The sequence below is a fragment of the Ranitomeya imitator genome, chromosome 6 (assembly GCF_032444005.1).
Source record: "Ranitomeya imitator isolate aRanImi1 chromosome 6, aRanImi1.pri, whole genome shotgun sequence".
Lineage (NCBI taxonomy): Eukaryota > Metazoa > Chordata > Amphibia > Anura > Dendrobatidae > Ranitomeya > Ranitomeya imitator.
The window spans coordinates 12,565,509-12,586,309 of record NC_091287.1 but is presented as its reverse complement, the minus strand read 5'-3'; the positions used below and the strand labels follow the sequence as shown (position 1 = coordinate 12,586,309).

Sequence of the window (20,801 nt, the reverse complement as noted above, 5' to 3'; positions counted from 1 at the left end):
GCTCCCCCTCGCCCTGTATTGGGGGACACACTGTGTCTGCAGTTCCCCCACACCCTGTATTGGGGGACAAACTGTGTCTGCAGTTCCCCCTCGCCCTGTATTGGGGGACACACTGTGTCTGCAGTTCCCCCTCGCCCTGTATTGGGGGACACACTGTGTCTGCAGCTCCCCCTCGCCCTGTATTGGGGGACACACTGTGTCTGCTGCTCCCCCTTGCCCTGTATTGGGGGCCGCACTGTGTCCGCAGCTCCCCCTTGCCCTGTATTGGGGGCCGCACTGTGTCCGCAGCTTGCCCTTTTCTGCTAGTGCCCCCTGTGGGCAGTGCCCAGATTACTGCTCTCCCCTGTGGGCAATAGTTGAGTACAGCAGCAATGACCCCATCGTTCCCACATCTCCTGCGGCGGCTGTATTTAACCTCTCACACGCCGGCATTCTTTTCCTGGAGGTCCGGATACTCGATGGCGTGCGGCATTGACTTACCACAGGGTCGCAGCGCTCAACGATGGCTGTCTCTGCCGGGACACATCTCATCCTGCTGGCGAAGCGAAGAGTGGAGAGCTGAGAACGAGAGGACGGTGAGATCTGATCAGTAGTGACGACGGTGCGACAGCAGGATTTCTATTGGATATTCTACATGCATGATTCCTACGTCCTTCACAAAGATTAACCTGCCCAATTCCAGCCTTGCTAAAGCATCCGCAGATCATCACCTGGTCATCTAATGGTTAGACGGAGACCTGGAGAGGCGGACATGCCACAGCGTCTGCACCCACTGTGAAACTTGGTGGAGGATCGGTGATGATCTGGGGAGGCTTCAGCAAGGCTGGAATTGGGCAGGTTGTTCTTTATGAAGGACGTATGAATCAAGCCGCATACAAGGTTATCCTGGAAAAACAGCCGATTCCTTCTGCTCAGGCCATGTTCCCCAACTCTGAGGACTGTTGTTTCCAGCAGGACAATGCGCCATGGCACACATCTAGGTCAATCATGGTGTAGATGAAGGAACAGCACATCACATCCCTGTCATGGCCGCCCAATCTCCAGACCTGAACCCCATTGAAAACCTCTGGAATGTAATCAGGGGGATGATGGATAGTCACAAGCCATCAAACACAGAAGAACGGCTGACATTATTGTACCAGGAGTGGCATAAGGTCACCCAGGAGCCGTGTGAGAGACTGGTGGAAAGCTGCCAAGACGCAAGAAAGCTGGGATTAACAATCATGGTTACTCCATGTAGTGTATAAATATATATGTGTGCAGTGAACTATGTATAGGTTTATTGTATGACTAGTAATAATTTAACATCTGTCCTGAAGGCTGCATGTATCACCCAGGTGTAAATATGTATTTTCCTGAGACAAGCAGACTTCTGTCTCCAATCTCACCAGGGGGTCGTGCTGGGAACCAATAAGAAAGGAAACATTTGACACCTCCTAGCTCTTTTAAGAGAGAGGTGTCAATTACAGCCTGACACTATCTATCTGTGGGAAGCTTTACACAAAGAATCTCAGAGAAAATAATATATTCATTGGGGGTGCGGCCGTGGTCCAATCAAAAACAAGCAATTAGAATATCAACTTGAGGGGCTGGTCTAGAAATCTGACCTCCAGGGTGACTCTATACATTTGGCTTGTATACATTCAAAATTGTTCACATGCGAAGGCAGCCTGGAAAGCTGATGTGATCCAGTCTATATTCATCCTACCCACAGAGAGCAGAAGCAGACTACAAGTTAGCTATTTCTGTAAGTTTTCTCCTGCTTTTATACCGTTTTGCATAGTTGTATGTCTTTTTATTACGATATTTTTATACCTTTTCTTACTGTAAGCACTGTACCTTTTTATATTAAAGCATAAAACTTTAACAGTTGAAACTTGAATGTTGTAAAGAATCCATAGCCAAAAGGTGTGTGAGCCTTATGAGTGGTAGACATTAGTAATATTTCCGGGACTCATCGCTCGTGTATTCAGTGAGTGGTGGCAGCGTGTATGAGCGGGTGTGTGGCCTGGGTCGGTGTGTGATTTATGCTCCCATTACAGCATAGGGCAGAGGTTGAATGCTGGACTGAGAGTGGGGAGATAGATTAACCCTTGCAGGCACAACCCCAAGTCACGTGCTGAGAGCAGGCACGTGACGAATTAGCAGCAGCGCGGAGAGGGATCCGTGACACTCCACAAAATATTGATTTCTGAACTCTTCCTGACGTCACACGCTGCAGTCGATACCAGTGGCCATCTTTTTTTCAGAGCATCCAGCGACAACGCCGGCTGGGGCGCTTCTGGCTCTGCACGGTTGTGTACACACTTTTGCAAGTGCCACCACCAGCCCAACACCCGCACCTTTTAAGGAGGTTAACAAGGATTGGACACCCTAGGAAACACAAGCCAGGTAAGAATCCGGCTCTGGAGGTGGCATTCAACTTATATGGTTGGGTTGCAGGGAATGGCGCAATAAGGACATACAACATAATGCATTCATAGCTGAGGACTATTTGAGTACGACCCACATATATTTAATTGCTAACGCTAACGAGTTTTTTAGCGCCGGAGTGCTTCTTGTTTTTGGTTTCTTAACAATTTACATTTTACTCAAAAATATACCTATAAAGAGAAAGATCAGACAAACTGAACATTTTGCAGTGGTCTCTTCATTTTTGCCAGAGCTGTATATAATTATATATCTCAAAGTCAGGCATGGAGTAACCGCGTAGGAGACCACAGTGAAAGGTGACCGTCTCCACTGGTTTGCCTCTCTACTCCAGAAGATGGGTAATCTGTTCGATAAGGGACAGACTGAATATAGTAGAATTGCTGCTGAAGTGGTGAAGGAAGGAAAGACATTTTTGCAGAAAATGCATCGGTTTTGTTCAGCGTCTGGTTGTCCACCGGGCAGCCGGTTTAATGAGGGTTTCGCGAAGTGTACTGAAGGAACAGAAAGGATGTTTAAATGATGGTGGCTTGTTAGATCAGGCTGAGATATGGTGGAAAACCTCCAAATGTGTAACTAGACGTGAGTTGAAGGAAGAAAAATATGTTGATAAGTTTTTGTGTGTTAAAGTATGTAAGAAAGATGGCAGTGATCCACCCCGCCGCTCCCAGACTGACTCCACCACCTTACATTGTCCCTGAAGGACGGACACGTTGTGTATGTAGGAATCAGACTCTAGACGGGGTGGAGACCTGTCATGAATGTGGTGCCCCCTGTTGGCATATAGAGACTGATAAACCTCCTACTCCTAAGACACGATTGTATCCTTCGCCATCACCTTACAATCCATTTGCATAGTGTGTGCCCTCAAACTATCCCTGGAACTGGAACCATACTTATTCCGGTCCCAGGGGTGCTCTTGAAGGTAGAGGCCAGTGTCTGTGACCTTACTATGCTCCTGTTAAACCCTAATCTCTCCCCTCCCCCACCACATGAGCTATTGGACAGAAATGTAAAGTAAACAATACACAAAGATAAAACAGGGATAATATAAAACCTCTATCATACAAAAGCACAAACCATAAATAGGGAGCAGGATAGGGACAGGGAGGAATAAACTAAACGAAAACAGGGACCAAGAGATAAACACACACGTACTACAGCAAACCACAGAGCACTACTACAACAACTCTACTCCAACCACAATATAACAATTTTATTGAAAAAACCATATATATAAATTTAACAAATGTAGAGAATAAAAACCAAATAACAAGATGCAAAAATGAGATAAAAGAGGCGACACTAGTACCACACACGGCACAAATGATATATAAATAGAGCAAAAAGAATATTGTTGCAAACAAATATCTTGATACAAAAACTACCAATACCAAACAGCCTTCAGTAAAGACCATATACAATGCATAATGCAGATAGTGAAGGTCAAGCTGATAAGTTAAGTATGCAAATATATGGCAGAAAAAGTGATCAGTGTATGATATAAGTGCTCACATAATGCGTACTAATACAGGGCGATAAACACTATGAAATGCGGAGAGTAAATTAGGATAAAGTGCCTAGTGCAGATATATATATATACACTGAGAAGTAACCAATACCATCAGTGGAGAGCTCAGTATATATTGAAAGTGACAAAGTGTACTATATGGCATAAATAAGCCAAGACCGAAGGTATGGGTAAAGATAAGTCATCTAGGGAGAATCCCATATAATTGAATAGGACCTAAGGTCAGCCACCAGAGTATATGAAAAATGAAAAATGCATACATAGAGTACCGACCTGTAGCCGTGTGCGGGAGAGGGAGCCCCGACGCGCGTTTCGCATATATTGCTTCCTCGGGGGGCGCTGAATGAACGCTGGTAACCAGGGTAAACATCGGGTTACTAAGCACGGCCCTGCGCTTAGTTACCCGATGTTTACCCTGGTTACCGGGGACCTCGGGATCGTTGGTCGCTGGAGAGCTGTCTGTGTGACAGCCCTCCAGCGACCAAACAGCGACGCTGCAGCGATCCGGATCGTTGTCGGTATCGCTGCAGCGTCGCTAAGTGTGACGGTACCTTAAGACTAAATTATATTCCTGATACCACTCCAGATTGTGACTAAATACAGACAAGCTCCATGAATATGCATCCGGAAACCAGAGACACCAGCCTGACACCAGTACTCCCACTTCTTTTCGACCCTCACGTGTACATTGAGGCTATTGGAGTCCCAAGAGGACAATCAGATGAGTTCAAAGCCAGAAATCGACCAGCAGCGGGATTAGAATCACTATTCCCCAACGTTACAGCGAATAGAAATGACGACGAGATAAGAGTGTGTGCGCAATGGTGCGATAGACAGGCCGATCCGGGGAAGCGGAGTAGGAAGACCGGCTTCCTCTATAAGGGGAGGAGAACGCATCTGGGGGAGTCTGTAGACGGCACTTCGGCAGGAACATCAACCCACTGCCACAAGAGAAGGAATTGTGAGCGCGGGAGTTATATTCATCTATACAGGAAAGATATATATATATATATATATATCTATGGACCGTGTTAGCCAGTAGATAGAACAATATTTAGAATTGATGGATACCTTTGGTTGATACCTTTTAATGGCGAACTGAAAAGATGGTAAATTGCAGCTTTCGAGACTCCTCCAGTCTCTTCATCAGGCAGAGAATAGAAATTCTGAAGAATCACATATTTACACACAACAGGGCACAGGAATAATGCAACAGATAAGACAGGTGGTGTGAAGCAGAACGATCATCATGTGAGAGTGATAAACAGTTATGTCCATTAATATTGGAACAGTTCATAGATAAGGAGTGTGAATGTTTTATTGTCCTCTGATTGGGGTCTGGTTCTATGTTGTGATGACCCCACATGGTCTGAGGAGCAAATTCCTCAGTTGATGTAAAAAGACATAAATCCATGTGACACATTAATTCCTGCACTGAGTGTGAAAGGTCGTCATCAGTTTATATTCCCAGACTCTTCTGTCTCTCTGAGATTTGAAATTACCTTTTAATACAAGTAATTTCATGTCCATAATGTTATGATCGGGGTTACAGAAATGTATTGCCACAGGTAAATCAGTTATTTTTTCCCTTACTGTGTGGCGATGAGAGTTCATCCTTGTTCTCAGTTTCTGCCCTGTCTCCCCCACATACAGACCCCCAGTTGCACATTTAGTACAAATAATTAGGTACACCACATTAGAAGTGATGCAGCTGAAAGTACCTGGGATCTTATAGTCCTGATGTGAGTTGTGATCTTTATGTTGTCCGTGGTCATTATAAATGGATGGGTTTTACATTTTTTCTGGTTTCAAGGAAAGGTTCCTGCAGTTGTTGGAGAGGACAGGGAGCTTCTGACAATGATGCTTCTTAGATTTGGGGGCTGCCTAAAACACAGTAGTGGGGGGTCTGGAAAAATGGATTGTAATCGGCATCTTTTTGTAGTAAAGGTTGTAATTTCCGTGCAGCTCCCTTCAGCACCTCCAGATTTGGATTGTAGGTAACTACTAGAGGCTCCCGGTTATTTTCTTCTTTAGCTTTGTAATGTAGCAGGTGATTCCTTGATATTCCGGTGGTTCTTGTGATCTGGTTGTCAAATTATTCTTGGAAGGTCGCCCTGATTCAAGAAGGTCTTTCTGAGGCGACCAAGGTGTTCATCTCTATCCATGGGGTTGGAACATATGCGATTGTATCTGATGGCTTGGCTGTAGACAATGAAGTTTTTTATGTGTTTTGGATGGAAACTGTCCCATTTAAGGTATGTTGGACGGTCGATTGGCTTCTGATACAGGGATGTCTCTATTTTATTGTTCTGCAGCTTAATGATGGCGTCCAAAAAGTTAATTTCAGTGCAGGAGTAGTTGAGTGTCAAGTTGATGGTGGGATGAAATTGATTAAACTGTTCATGGAACATCTTTAGCTGCGGCTCAGACTCCGTCCAGATGATTAAAGGGAACCTGTCACCTGAATTTGGCGGGACCGGTTTTCGGTAATATGGGCAGAGTTTTCGGTGTTTGATTCACCCTGTCCTTGCAATCTTGCCTTGCGCATGCGTGTACTACGGAGGACAGAGAATGACTGCGCTCTGATGTTTTAATGCATTGTGGGTGCTGTTTTTGCTGCGCTCGCGTGCTGCATATTTGCCCACACTTCAGCCAGGAAGCAAGATGGCAGCCGCGGCGCGCGCATGCGCAGTGGATCCGGATTAAGCGCAAGCCCCTGATGGCGTCCAGCTAGTCTGGGAGTGAGTCACTGACATCAGGGGAGTGGTTTCTCTCCCTGACTGTCTCCTATACTGGGACTGCCGGATGTGACGCGTCTGCGGTCCGGGACCCGCCTCTCATGTGCTCCAGGGAGCGCTGCTGATTATCATCGGCTGGCTTGGGCATTTTAAAAGGAGCCCGCTTAGAGTAGCAACTCACACAATCCTCCGGAGGAAGCTAGAAAAGCGAAACGTGCGTCGGGGCTACGGATCCCGCAGTCACCATACAAACATGGGTAAGCACTATTGTCAGCATTTCTTGCAAGCACTTTGCACCATATTGTAGCAGTTTACATACCGGTTTAATGGTGATTTAGACCTTAACTAGGCAATACTATGTCTGCTGATTTAGTAGGAGACTGGTAGTACAATATGCCATACAGGTCCTTGTACTTCATGGTCTGCACTTTATGAACAGCGCCCCCTCCTTGCTACATAGTGCAAATATTTACATTGCATGTTACTGCTGCTTCCGTTTGTTGTGTCATCACCATTTTCCTATCATTTTCATTGAGTTTTTATGTGTTTTTGTATTATGTAATATAGTTTATACCTTTTCACTAGTTGCGATATTTTGATTAGTTATCATTTGGGGGCGTCATACTCCGTTTCTCTATAGGTTTCATTTAGTATGGGAGTTGTCCTGTTGTCCAGCAATAAATTTGGCATCCACACCCTGGTAGGGCTGTGAAGGAACAAATTAAGAAAGATTCTCCATTTTGTGCTTTTCGACTCCATTTTGCTGTTTTGATATAAATTTTGTTACTAGGCTAAAGTTCACAGCTGTTATGAGACCTTGATTGTTGCAATCTGGACAGGACATGAGACTGAGGGTGCATTGTTCTACGAGACTTTGACGTACAGACTGTTCCTGCATTCTTATAGGTTAAAAACCGTGAGCGTGTTCTTATGCTGATTGGCTGAAGTATAATTTCTATGATTATGAAAAGTGATATACAATAAACGGGGGCCAGAGATCTGCTCTATCCCCCCAAACAGAGACACACGTCTCCGTCTGGTCATTTTCAGTTGCCGGCAACGCCTTGTAGATTAATTTGGAAATCACTGAGTCAACTGTGAAGGATCACTTTAGATCCTCCCTCAACAGGGCATTAGTGGGTGTTCCAAAAAATGTCGGTCTATGATCAAAATATCATCAATGTAGCGGTAGTAGGCCAGAGGCCTGATGGGACATGAGCACAAAAAGTCGCTTTCAAGCTTGGCCATGAAAAGACACTCTCAGTGCAGGAATGAATGTGTTGCATGGATTTATGTCTTTTTACATTATTTAAGGAATTTGCTCCTCAGACCTTGTGGGGGCATCGCAACACAGAACCAGACCCCAATCGGAGGACAATAAAACATTCACACTCATTATCTACGAACTGTTCCAGTATTTATGAACACAACTGTTTATCACTCTCCTATAATGGTAGTTCTGCTTCACGTCACCTGTCTTATCTATGGCATTTTTCTGTGCTATGTTGTGCATAAATATGTGATTCTTCAGAATTTGTATTAGTCTTTGCCTGATGAAGGGACCTGAGTAGTCTCAAAAGCTGCAATTTGTTACCATCTTTTCAGTTAGCCATTAAAAGGTATCAACCACCGAGGACTCTCAATTCTAAATATTTTTCTATTCATCTATCCTGACTCTATTGTGGATATTCTACACGTATTATGTCCAGCTTTCCGAGTCTGTCTGCGTGTTTTGAGATAAGGAGTTTTAGGAATGTCTTTGTCTAAAGACTTAGAAATAACTGAGAATCCAAAGAGTAGAGACACACCTGAACTCTCCACAGCTGGGTGTAGACAGTATTACCTTTACCAATGAGATGTGTGTGTGCTAATGCCAGCACATAAATAGAGATAAGCTGAGCCAATGATATTGCTACAATTTATGTCCAAGAAAAGCCTATATAGCATGTAATGTCATGATGCTCAGTGTATCAGCGTGGCTCTTCCGTGCACGTACTTGGATTTCATAATTTAATTTAGAACAGTCAAAACGTCCCATATTACATGGCGACAACAACGGTGGTGGGGAAGGCATGTACACAGTCAGGGGGCGCACACCGCTCTTTGCAGACATGCCCCACCCCGCCATGAGCCGGTCACATCCCAGGCAGACTCACCGTCTCGTCTATCTGAGCCGCCTCGCCGTAGACATTTGCCACCAGGACGGTGATGCAGTTTCCTCCTAAAAATCAGGAAAACAAAATGAGGAGTGTGGGGACCCCTGCCTCTACCTATGTGTGACATGACAGGGGGTATCTGAGAAGTCTCCCACCATGCCCTGCTCGCTCATGGTCTACATTTTAGGACCTGTGGTGCGGACACCAGGTCCCTCTGTTACGGGCTGTGCTGCTGCACACTGACTGTGCACAATCCTGCTGTTTCATCGCTGTATCTTACCGATGGAGTCCTTGAGGGCGTGGGTCAGTTTACTCTGCCGGAACGGCACGTGGTCGCGGCGGTCGGCCAGAGCGATGATCGTCTGCTCCAGGAAGGACAGTGACTTGTTGATGTAGGTGGCTTCTCTCAGGACTTGTCCTTCAGACTGAGGAACAGAGCAAAAGATCAGGGCGGCTGACACTGAGGGCGCCTTCATATTGCGCTTTGTGTCCCCGTTGGGGCATACATCCAAAATCCTCTGCAAAATGGAGTCCGGACACAGGGGCCACAGACTGTAATAAAGCAGAGAGTGAACGTGCGCTCTGACGTGCATCATTTTCATGCGTGTATGCCTACTGGAGGCGAACACCGGGACAGGGTGAGCATGCTCTACTCCGCAGGCCCGCTTCCCCGACTCCCTGCAGACTTGGCTCCCCGCAGACCTGGGTCCCTGCAGACGTGGCTCCCCGCAGACCCGGCTCCCCGCAGACATGGCTCCCCGCAGACCCGGCTCCCCGCAGACATTGCTCCCCGCAGGCCTGACTCCCCGCAGACCTGGGTCCCTGCAGACGTGGCTCCCCGCAGACCCGGCTCCCCGCAGACATGGCTCCCCGCAGACATTGCTCCCCGCAGGCCCGACTCCCCGCAGACGTGGCTCCCCGCAGGGCCGACTACCCGGCACAGGGAATCAGCTTCTGCCCGCTCTGCACAGACCGTCGCCCGTGCACTCACCCCGGTTTTGCCAAGTCTCTCAGATCCCGCCAGGTCCACCAGATTAATCTTCGATACCGTGTATTTTGCATCAGATAAAGTCCTGGAGTGACCCTGGAGAATAACAGGTTAATTAATTCATTCACTGCCGCAGTCTCCAAGACTCCCAGGACAATGCGCAGAGATCCAAAGTCAGGGGGCTTACTGGATGAGTGATCCATCGGGGGCAGCACGTTCTCTGCACCAACCTGAGTGTATCATCGAGATCAGAAGGTATTAATGGCTTATATTGTGAGGCTGGTGGTCTGTGCGGACCCCTCATATCTATCCACATCTGTGAGAGGAACATGATCGGCTCTATGGACCTCAGTGTCCACTGAGAACAGGTCTCGGGTACAAGACACCATGTAACAGCAGAATAGTAAGTGCAGCTCTGGAGGTGACTGGAGGATAAGACGTGATGTAACAGCAGAATAGTAACTGCAGCTCTGGAGGTGATTGGAGGATAAGACATGATGTAACAGCAGAATAGTAAATGCAGCTCTGGAGGTGACTGGAGGATAAGATATGATCTACCAGCAGACCAGAGACTGCAGCTCTTGAGGCGACTGGAAGAAGAGACACGAAGTAACAGCAGAATAGTGAGTGCAGCTTTGGCTGTGACTGGAGGATGAGATGTGAGGCCTGTAGCAGGCATGCACACAGTATACCCAGTGGCTGCGGACACTGTATGTTACTGGTGGACGCTGCACGTTACTGACGGACACTGTGTGTTACTGGCGGACGTTGCACGTTACTGGCGGACACTGTGTGTTACTGGCAGACGCTGCACGTTACTGATGGACACTGTGTGTTACTGGCAGACACTGTATGTTATTGGCGGACGCTGCACGTTACTGATGGACACTGTGTGTTACTGGCAGACTCTGCACGTTACTGATGGACACTGTGTGTTACTGGCAGACGCTACACGTTACTGATGGACACTGTGTGTTACTGGCGGACGCTGCACGTTACTGGCGGACACTGTGTGTTACTGGCAGACGCTGCACGTTACTGATGGACACTGTGTGTTACTGGCAGACTCTGCACGTTACTGATGGACACTGTGTGTTACTGGCAGACTCTGCACGTTACTGATGGACACTGTGTGTTACTGGCAGACGCTACACGTTACTGATGGACACTGTGTGTTACTGGCAGACGCTACACGTTACTGATGGACACTGTGTGTTACTGGCAGACTCTGCACGTTACTGATGGACACTGTGTGTTACTGGCAGACGCTACACGTTACTGATGGACACTGTGTGTTACTGGCAGACTCTGCACGTTACTGATGGACACTGTGTGTTACTGGCAGACGCTACACGTTACTGATGGACACTGTGTGTTACTGGCAGACGCTACACGTTACTGATGGACACTGTGTGTTACTGGCAGACTCTGCACGTTACTGATGGACACTGTGTGTTACTGGCAGACGCTACACGTTACTGATGGACACTGTGTGTTACTGGCAGACTCTGCACGTTACTGATGGACACTGTGTGTTACTGGCAGACGCTACACGTTACTGATGGACACTGTGTGTTACTGGCAGACTCTGCACGTTACTGATGGACACTGTGTGTTACTGGCAGACTCTGCACGTTACTGATGGACACTGTGTGTTACTGGCAGACGCTACACGTTACTGATGGACACTGTGTGTTACTGGCAGACTCTGCACGTTACTGATGGACACTGTGTGTTACTGGCAGACTCTGCACGTTACTGATGGACACTGTGTGTTACTGGCAGACTCTGCACGTTACTGATGGACACTGTGTGTTACTGGCAGACGCTACACGTTACTGATGGACACTGTGTGTTACTGGCAGACGCTACACGTTACTGATGGACACTGTGTGTTACTGGCAGACTCTGCACGTTACTGATGGACGCTGCACGTTACTGATGGACACTGTGTGTTACTGGCAGACGCTGCACGTTACTGATGGACACTGTGTGTTACTGGCAGACTCTGCACGTTACTGATGGACGCTGCACGTTACTGACGGACACTGTGTGTTATTGGCGGACGCTGCACGTTACGGGCGGAGACTGTGTGTTACTGGCAGATGCTGCACGTTACTGGCAGACACTGTGTGTTACTGGCGGACGCTGTGTGTTACTGGCGGACGCTGCACGTTACTGGCAGACACTGTGTGTTACTGGCAGACGCTGCACGTTACTGGCAGACACTGTGTGTTATTGGCGGACGCTGCACGTTACTAATGGATACTGTGTGTTACTGGCAGACGCTGCACGTTACTGGCACTGTGTGTTACTGGCGGACGCTGCACGTTACCGGCAGACACTGTGTGTTACTGATGGACGCTGCACGTTACTGATGGACACTGTGTGTTACTGGCAGACTCTGCACGTTACTGATGGACATTGTGTGTTACTGGCAGGCGCTGCACGTTATTGGCAGACACTGTATGTTATTGGCGGACGCTGCACGTTACGGGCGGAGACTGTGTGTTACTGGCAGATGCTGCACGTTACTGGCAGACACTGTGTGTTACTGGCGGACGCTGTGTGTTACTGGCGGACGCTGCACGTTACTGGCAGACACTGTGTGTTACTGGCAGACGCTGCACGTTACTGGCAGACACTGTGTGTTATTGGCGGACGCTGCACGTTACTGATGGACGCTGCACGTTACTGGCACTGTGTGTTACTGGCGGACGCTGCACGTTACCGGCAGACACTGTGTGTTACTGATGGACGCTGCACGTTACTGGCAGACACTGTGTGTTGTTGATGGACGCTGCACGTTACTGGCCGACACTGTGTGTTATTGGCGGACGCTGCACGTTACTGATGGACACTGTGTGTTACTGGCGGACGCTGCACGTTACCGGCAGACACTGTATGTTACTGGCAGACGCTGCACGTTACTGGCAGACACTGTGTGTTACTGGCAGACGCTGCACGTTACTGGCAGACACTGTGTGTTACTGGCAGACTCTGCACGTTACTGATGGACATTGTGTGTTACTGGCAGGCGCTGCACGTTATTGGCAGACACTGTATGTTATTGGCGGACGCTGCACGTTACGGGCGGAGACTGTGTGTTACTGGCAGATGCTGCACGTTACTGGCAGACACTGTGTGTTACTGGCGGACGCTGTGTGTTACTGGCGGACGCTGCACGTTACTGGCAGACACTGTGTGTTACTGGCAGACGCTGCACGTTACTGGCAGACACTGTGTGTTATTGGCGGACGCTGCACGTTACTGATGGACGCTGCACGTTACTGGCACTGTGTGTTACTGGCGGACGCTGCACGTTACCGGCAGACACTGTGTGTTACTGATGGACGCTGCACGTTACTGGCAGACACTGTGTGTTGTTGATGGACGCTGCACGTTACTGGCCGACACTGTGTGTTATTGGCGGACGCTGCACGTTACTGATGGACACTGTGTGTTACTGGCGGACGCTGCACGTTACCGGCAGACACTGTATGTTACTGGCAGACGCTGCACGTTACTGGCAGACACTGTGTGTTACTGGCAGACGCTGCACGTTACTGGCAGACACTGTGTGTTACTGGCAGACACTGCACGTTTCTGGCAGACACTGTGTGTTACTGGCGGACGCTGCACGTTACTGGCAGACACTGTGTGTTACTGATGGACGCTGCACGTTACTGGCAGACACTGTGTGTTACTGATGGACGCTGCACGTTACTGATGGATACTGTGTGTTACTGGCAGACACTGCACGTTACTGATGGACACTGTGTGTTACTGATGGACGCTGCACGTTACTGGCAGACACTGTATGTTACTGGCAGACGCTGCACGTTACTGGCAGACACTGTGTGTTACTGGCAGACGCTGCACGTTACTGGCAGACACTGTGTGTTACTGGCAGACGCTGCACGTTTCTGGCAGACACTGTGTGTTACTGGCAGACGCTGCACGTTACTGGCAGACACTGTGTGTTACTGGCAGACGCTGCACGTTTCTGGCAGACACTGTGTGTTACTGGCGGACGCTGCACGTTACTGGCAGACACTGTGTGTTACTGGCGGACGCTGCACGTTACTGGCAGACACTGTGTGTTACTGGTAGACGCTGCACGTTACTGGCAGACACTGTGTGTTACTGGCGGACGCTGCACGTTTCTGGCAGACACTGTGTGTTACTGGCGGACGCTGCACGTTACTGGCAGACACTGTGTGTTACTGGCGGACGCTGCACGTTACTGGCGGACACTGTTACTGGCAGACGCTGCGTGTTACTGGCAGATGCTGCACGTTACTGGCGGACACTGTGTGTTACTGGCAGACACTGCACGTTACTGGCGGACACTGTGTTACTGGCGGATACCGCACGTTACTGGCAGACACTGCACATTACTGGCAGACACTGTGTGTTACTGGCGGACACTGCACGTTACTGGTGGACACTGTGTGTTACTGGCAGACACTGCACGTTACTGGCAGACACTGTGTGTTACTGGTGGACACTGAGTTACTGGCAGACGCTGCACGTTACTGGTGGACGCTGTAACTGGCGGACACTGTGTGTTACTGGCGGACGCTGTAACTGGCAGACACTGTGTGTTAGTGGCAGACACTGCACGTTACTGGCAGACGCTGCACGTTACTGGTGGACGCTGTAACTGGCGGACACTGTGTGTTACTGGCGGACGCTGTAACTGGCAGACACTGTGTGTTACTGGCAGACACTGCACGTTACTGGCAGACGCTGCACGTTACTGGTGGACGCTGTAACTGGCGGACACTGTGTGTTACTGGCGGACGCTGTAACTGGCAGACACTGTGTGTTACTGACAGATACCGCACGTTACTGGCAGACACTGTGTGTTACTGGCAGACACTACACGTTACTGGCAGACGCTGCACATTACTGGTGGACGCTGTAACTGGCGGACACTGTGTGTTACTGGCGGACGCTGTAACTGGCGGACACTGTGTGTTACTGGCGGACGCTGTACATCACTCACCTCCAGGTGGACGGTGAAGATACAGTGGGATCGGGAGGAGCTCTTGTTCAGGGTGTGTGACCCGATGATCCTGTTGGTCTCGCCCTGCCGGGAATATAACGACACTGTGACATAGTGACCTGTGGAGCAGCAGACACCGTGCAGCGCGTCCACATGATGGGTGAAAGCCGACAGTCTACACTTCAGCATCCGATAATCCAGAACGTGGTCGCACACACAGGCGTCATGGCGTCTCACCTCAAACAGCAGGTTCAGGGCGTGTTCTTCGTCTGCAGCATGATGGAGTGAGAGCCCCTTAACAGACACCCCCTGGGGCTCGTCCACTATGGCCATCTGTGGGCCGGAGGCTGGGACGTCCGGCATGGTGGACAGGAGGTCGAACAGCGTCTCGTTGTAGATCTCCAGGTACGAGATCCTCACGGTCACCGTGCGATCACTCTGCTCATCGATCTCTTTAAACACCTGCAGGATGGAGGCAGAATAACGTCAGGCCGGGTGTAAGGACCTCGACATTGTCATCTCCAGTCACATCCAGAGCTGCACTCACAAAGCTGCTCACTGCCTGCTGTGCGGCTCCGGATGTGACAGGAGTGTGGCAGGTGATTATCAGGCAGACCTGTCCGCTCCCCCCGGTCAGTACCTGCTGCAGGGCTCTGGGTATGACGCCGCGGTTCTTGTAGTTCTCCGTAGCACCGGTAATGGTGTACGTTTTTCCGGCTCCTGTCTGTCCATAGCACATGATTGTACCTAGAGAAACAGCACAGTCACTGACGAAGAAATGCAGGAATGAAAGGGTTAAGACCGTCCCCAATATCGCCGCTCACCATTGTAGCCCTGTAACCCTTGTGTCACCACAGACTTGGCCACAGCATGGTACACGGAGGCCTGGGACGCATCGTGGAGGACGCCGTCCACTTTAAATGACCAATCATATCGCTTGTTATTGACCACGCCAAATTTATCATCCTTCCGGAGGTGAATGTCAACGGCCTGATGGAGACAAGACGTCCATTATAGGAGGCCGGAACCGAGACCCCGTCACCAATTATCACCCCCTCACCTTACTATCAGCATCCACACTGATCACGTCCTGAGCAAAATGAGGGGTGGGACGGAAACGCACGAACACCTGAACATCACTGCTGCCGGCACTCATCTCGCTGCCCTGCAAGAACAAACAATTTACATTACACTGATCCTGCATTATACTCCAGAGCTGCACTCACTATTCTGCTGGTGCAGTCACTGTGTACATACATTACATTACTGATCCTGAGTTACATCCTGTATTATACTCCAGAGCTGCACTCCTATTCTGCTGGTGCAGTCACTGTGTACATACAGTACATTACTGATCCTGAGTTACATCCTGTATTATACTCCAGAGCTGCACTCACTATTCTGCTGGTGCAGTCACTGTGTACATACATTACATTACTGATCCTGAGTTACATCCTGTATTATACTCCAGAGCTGCACTCACTATTCTGCTGGTGCAGTCACTGTGTACATACATTACATTACTGAACCTGAGTTACATCCTGTATTATACTCCAGAGCTGCACTCCTATTCTGCTGGTGCAGTCACTGTGTACATACAGTACATTACTGATCCTGAGTTACATCCTGTATTATACTCCAGAGCTGCACTCACTATTCTGCTGGTGCAGTCACTGTGTACATACATTACATTACTGATCCTAAGTTACATCCTGTATTATACCCCAGAGCTGCACTCACTATTCTGCTGGTGCAGTCACTGTGTACATACATTACATTACTGATCCTGAGTTACATCCTGTATTATACCCCAGAGCTGCACTCACTATTCTGCTGGTGCAGTCACTGTGTACATACATTACATTACTGAACCTGAGTTACATCCTGTATTATACTCCAGAGCTGCACTCACTATTCTGCTGGCGCAGTCACTGTGTACATACATTACATTACTGATCCTGATACTGATGTATGTACACAGTGACTGCACCAGCAGAATAGTGAGTGCTGCTCTGGAGTATAATACAGGAGGTAACTCAGGATCAGTAATGTAATGTATGTACACAGTGACTGCACCAGCAGAATAGTGAGTGCAGCTCTGGAGTATAATACAGGATGTAACTCAGGATCAGTAATGTAATGTATGTACACAGTGACTGCACCAGCAGAATAGTGAGTGCAGCTCTGGGGTATAATGCAGGATGTAACTCAGGATCAGTAGTGTAATGTATGTACACAGCACACAGCACTCACTATTCTGCTGGTGCAGTCACTGTGTACATACATTACTGATCCTGGGTTACATCCTGTATTATACCCAAGAGCTGCACTCACTATTCTGCTGGTGCAGTCACTGTGTACATACTGATCCTGAGTTACCTCCTGTATTATACTCCAGAGCTGCACTCACTATTCTGCTGGTGCAGTCACTGTGTACATACATTACATTACTGATCCTGAGTTACCTCCTGCATTATACCCCAGAGCTGCACTCACTATTCTGCTGGTGCAGTCACTGTGTACATATATTACATTACTGATCCTGAGTTACCTCCTGCATTATACCCCAGAGCTGCACTCACTATTCTGCTGGTGCAGTCACTGTGTACATACATTACTGATCCTGGGTTACATCCTGTATTATACTCCAGAGCTGCACTCACTTTTCTGCTGGTGCAGTCACTGTGTACATACATTACATTACTGAACCTGAGTTACATCCTGTATTATACCCCAGAGCTGCACTCACTTTTCTGCTGGTGCAGTCACTGTGTACATAAATTACATTACTGATCCTGGGTTACATCCTGTATTATACCCCAGAGCTGCACTCACTATTCTGCTGGTGCAGTCACTGTGTACATACATTACATTACTGATCCTGAGTTACATCCTGTATTATACTCCAGAGCTGTACTCACTATTCTGCTGGTGCAGTCACTGTGTACATATATTACATTACTGATCCTGAGTTAAGGTACCTTCACACATAACGATATTGTTAACGATATCGTTGCTATTTGTGACGTAGCAACGATATCGTTAATGAAATCGTTATGTGTGACAGCGACCAACGATCAGGCCCCTGCTGGGAGATCGTTGGTCGCTGAATAAAGTCCAGAACTTTATTTCGTCGCTGGACTCCCTGCAGACATCGCTGAATCGGCGTGTGTGACACCGATCCAGCGATGTCTTCACTGGTAACCAGGGTAAACATCGGGTAACTAAGCGCAGGGCCGCGCTTAGTAACCCGATGTTTACCCTGGTTACCATGCTAAAAGTTAAAAAAAACAAACACTACATACTTACCTACAGCCGTCTGTCCTCCAGCGCTGTGCTCTGCACTCCTCCTGTACTGTCTGTGACGTCACCGCTCTGCTTTCCGGCTCCCAGACAGTACAGGAGAGCAGAGAAGCAGAGCGCAGCGCTGGAGGACAGACAGCGGTAGGTAAGTATGTAGTGTTTGTTTTTTTTTACTTTTAGCATGGTAACCAGGGTAAACATCGGGTTACTAAGCGCGGCCCTGCGCTTAGTTACCCGATGTTTACCCTGGTTACCGGGGGACCTCGGGATCGTTGGTCGCTGGAGAGCGGTCTGTGTGACAGCTCTCCAGCGACCAAACAGCGACGCTGCAGCGATCCGGATCGTTGTCGGTATCGCTGCAGCGTCGCTTAATGTGAAGGGGCCTTTAGATTCTTTATTATACTCCAGAGCTGCACTCACTATTCTGCCTATGCAGTCACTGTGTACATAAATTACATTACTGATCCTGAGTTACATCCTGTGCAGTCACTGTGCTATATACTAAGTGGCTGGGCAATATACTCTGTGGGCTGTGCTATATACTACGTGGCTGTGCTATATGCTACGTGGCTGGGCAATATACTACGTGGGCTGTGCTATATACTACGTGGCTGTGCTATATACTACGTGGCTGTGCTATATACTCCGTGGGTTGTGCTATATACTACGTGGCTGTGCTATATACTACGTGGCTGTGCAATATACTACGTGGCTGTGCAATATACTACGTGACTGGGCAATATACTACGTGGGCTGTGCTATATACTACGTGGCTGTGCAATATACTGCGTGGCTGTGCTATATACTACGTGGCTGGGCAATATACTCTGTGGGCTGTGCTATATACTATGTGGCTGTGCTATATACTACGTGGCAGGACAATATACTACGTTGCTGTGCAATATACTACGTTGCTGTGCAATATACTACGTGGCTGTGCTATATACTACGTGACTGGGCAATATACTCTGTGGGCTGTGCTATATACTACGTGGGCTGTGCTATATACTATGAGGCTGGGCTATATACTACGTGGGATGTTATATACTACGTGGGCTGTGCTATATACTACGTGGGCTGTGCTATATACTATGTGGCTGTGCTATATACTACGTGGGCTGTGCTATATACTATGAGGCTGGGCTATATACTACGTGGGCTGTTATATACTACGTGGGCTGTGCTATATACTACGTGGCTGTGCAATATACTACGTGGGCTGCGCAATATACTACGTGGGCTGTGTTATATACTACCTGGCTGTGCTATATACTACGTGGCTGAGCAATATAATATGTGGGCTGTTATATACTACGTGGCTGTGCTATATAGTACGTGGCTGCTATATACTACATGGCTGTGCTATATACTACGTGGCTGTGCTATATACCACGTGCCTGGGCAATATACTACATGGCTGTGCTATATACTAGACGACTGAGGGGCGATCTAATAACCATGTATAAGTATATAAGGGGACAATACAAATATCTCGCTGAGGATCTGTTTATACCAAGGAAGGTGACGGGCACAAGGGGGCATTCTTTGCGTCTGGAGGAGAGAAGGTTTTTCCACCAACATAGAAGAGGATTCTTTACTGTTAGGGCAGTGAGAATCTGGAATTGCTTGCCTGAGGAGGTGGTGATGGCGAACTCAGTCGAGGGGTTCAAGAGAGGCCTGGATGTCTTCCTGGAGCAGAACAATATTGTATCATACAATTATTAGGTTCTGTAGAAGGACGTAGATCTGGGGATTTATTATGATGGAATATAGGCTGAACTGGATGGACAAATGTCTTTTTTCGGCCTTACTAACTATGTTACTATGTTACTATGTTACTATGTTACTACGTGCCTGGGCAATATACTACGTGGCTGTGCTATATACTATGTGGCTCTGCAATATACTCCGCGGGCTGTGCTATATACTCTGCGGGCTGTGCTATATACTACGTGACTGGGCAATATACTATGTGACTGGGCAATATACTACGTGGCTGTGCTATATACTACGTGGCTGGGCAATATACTACGTGGCCGTGCTATATACTACGTGGCCGTGCTATATACTACGTGGCTGTGCAATATACTACGTGGCCATGCTATATACTACGTGGCTGGGCAATATACTACGTGGGCTGTGCTATATACTACGTGGCTGTGCTATATACTCCGTGGGTTGTGCTATATACTACGTGGCTGTGCTATATACTACGTGGCTGTGCAATATACTACGTGGCTGTGCAATATACTACGTGACTGGGCAATATACTACGTGGGCTGTGCTATATACTACGTGGCTGTGCAATATACTGCGTGGCTGTGCTATATACTACGTGGCTGGGCAATATACTCTGTGGGCTGTGCTATATACTACGTGGCTGTGCTATATACTACGTGGCAGGACAATATACTACGTTGCTGTGCAATATACTACGTTGCTGTGCAATATACTACGTGGCTGTGCTATATACTACGTGACTGGGCAATATACTCTGTGGGCTGTGCTATATACTACGTGGGCTGTGCTATATACTATGAGGCTGGGCTATATACTACGTGGGATGTTATATACTACGTGGGCTGTGCTATATACTATGTGGGCTGTGCTATATACTATGTGGCTGTGCTATATACTACGTGGG

At 48.2% G+C, this 20,801-nt stretch overlaps 1 protein-coding gene across 1 annotated transcript in view; it reads right to left on the bottom strand.

The window, feature by feature from the left end:
- The window catches only part of KIF9 (kinesin family member 9), a 61,101-nt gene that overhangs the window by 37,593 nt on the left and 2,707 nt on the right, over positions 1–20,801 (bottom strand). The window contains exons 2-10 of the mRNA XM_069729142.1: positions 15,915–16,019; positions 15,679–15,844; positions 15,495–15,601; positions 15,092–15,316; positions 14,855–14,938; positions 9,847–9,939; positions 9,136–9,280; positions 8,856–8,920; positions 481–558 (exon numbers count right to left, since the gene is read on the bottom strand). Coding sequence (XP_069585243.1) covers positions 481–558; positions 8,856–8,920; positions 9,136–9,280; positions 9,847–9,939; positions 14,855–14,938; positions 15,092–15,316; positions 15,495–15,601; positions 15,679–15,844; positions 15,915–16,010 — 1,059 coding nt within the window. The 5' untranslated portion in view covers positions 16,011–16,019. The remainder of the gene's footprint in view (positions 1–480; positions 559–8,855; positions 8,921–9,135; positions 9,281–9,846; positions 9,940–14,854; positions 14,939–15,091; positions 15,317–15,494; positions 15,602–15,678; positions 15,845–15,914; positions 16,020–20,801) is intronic.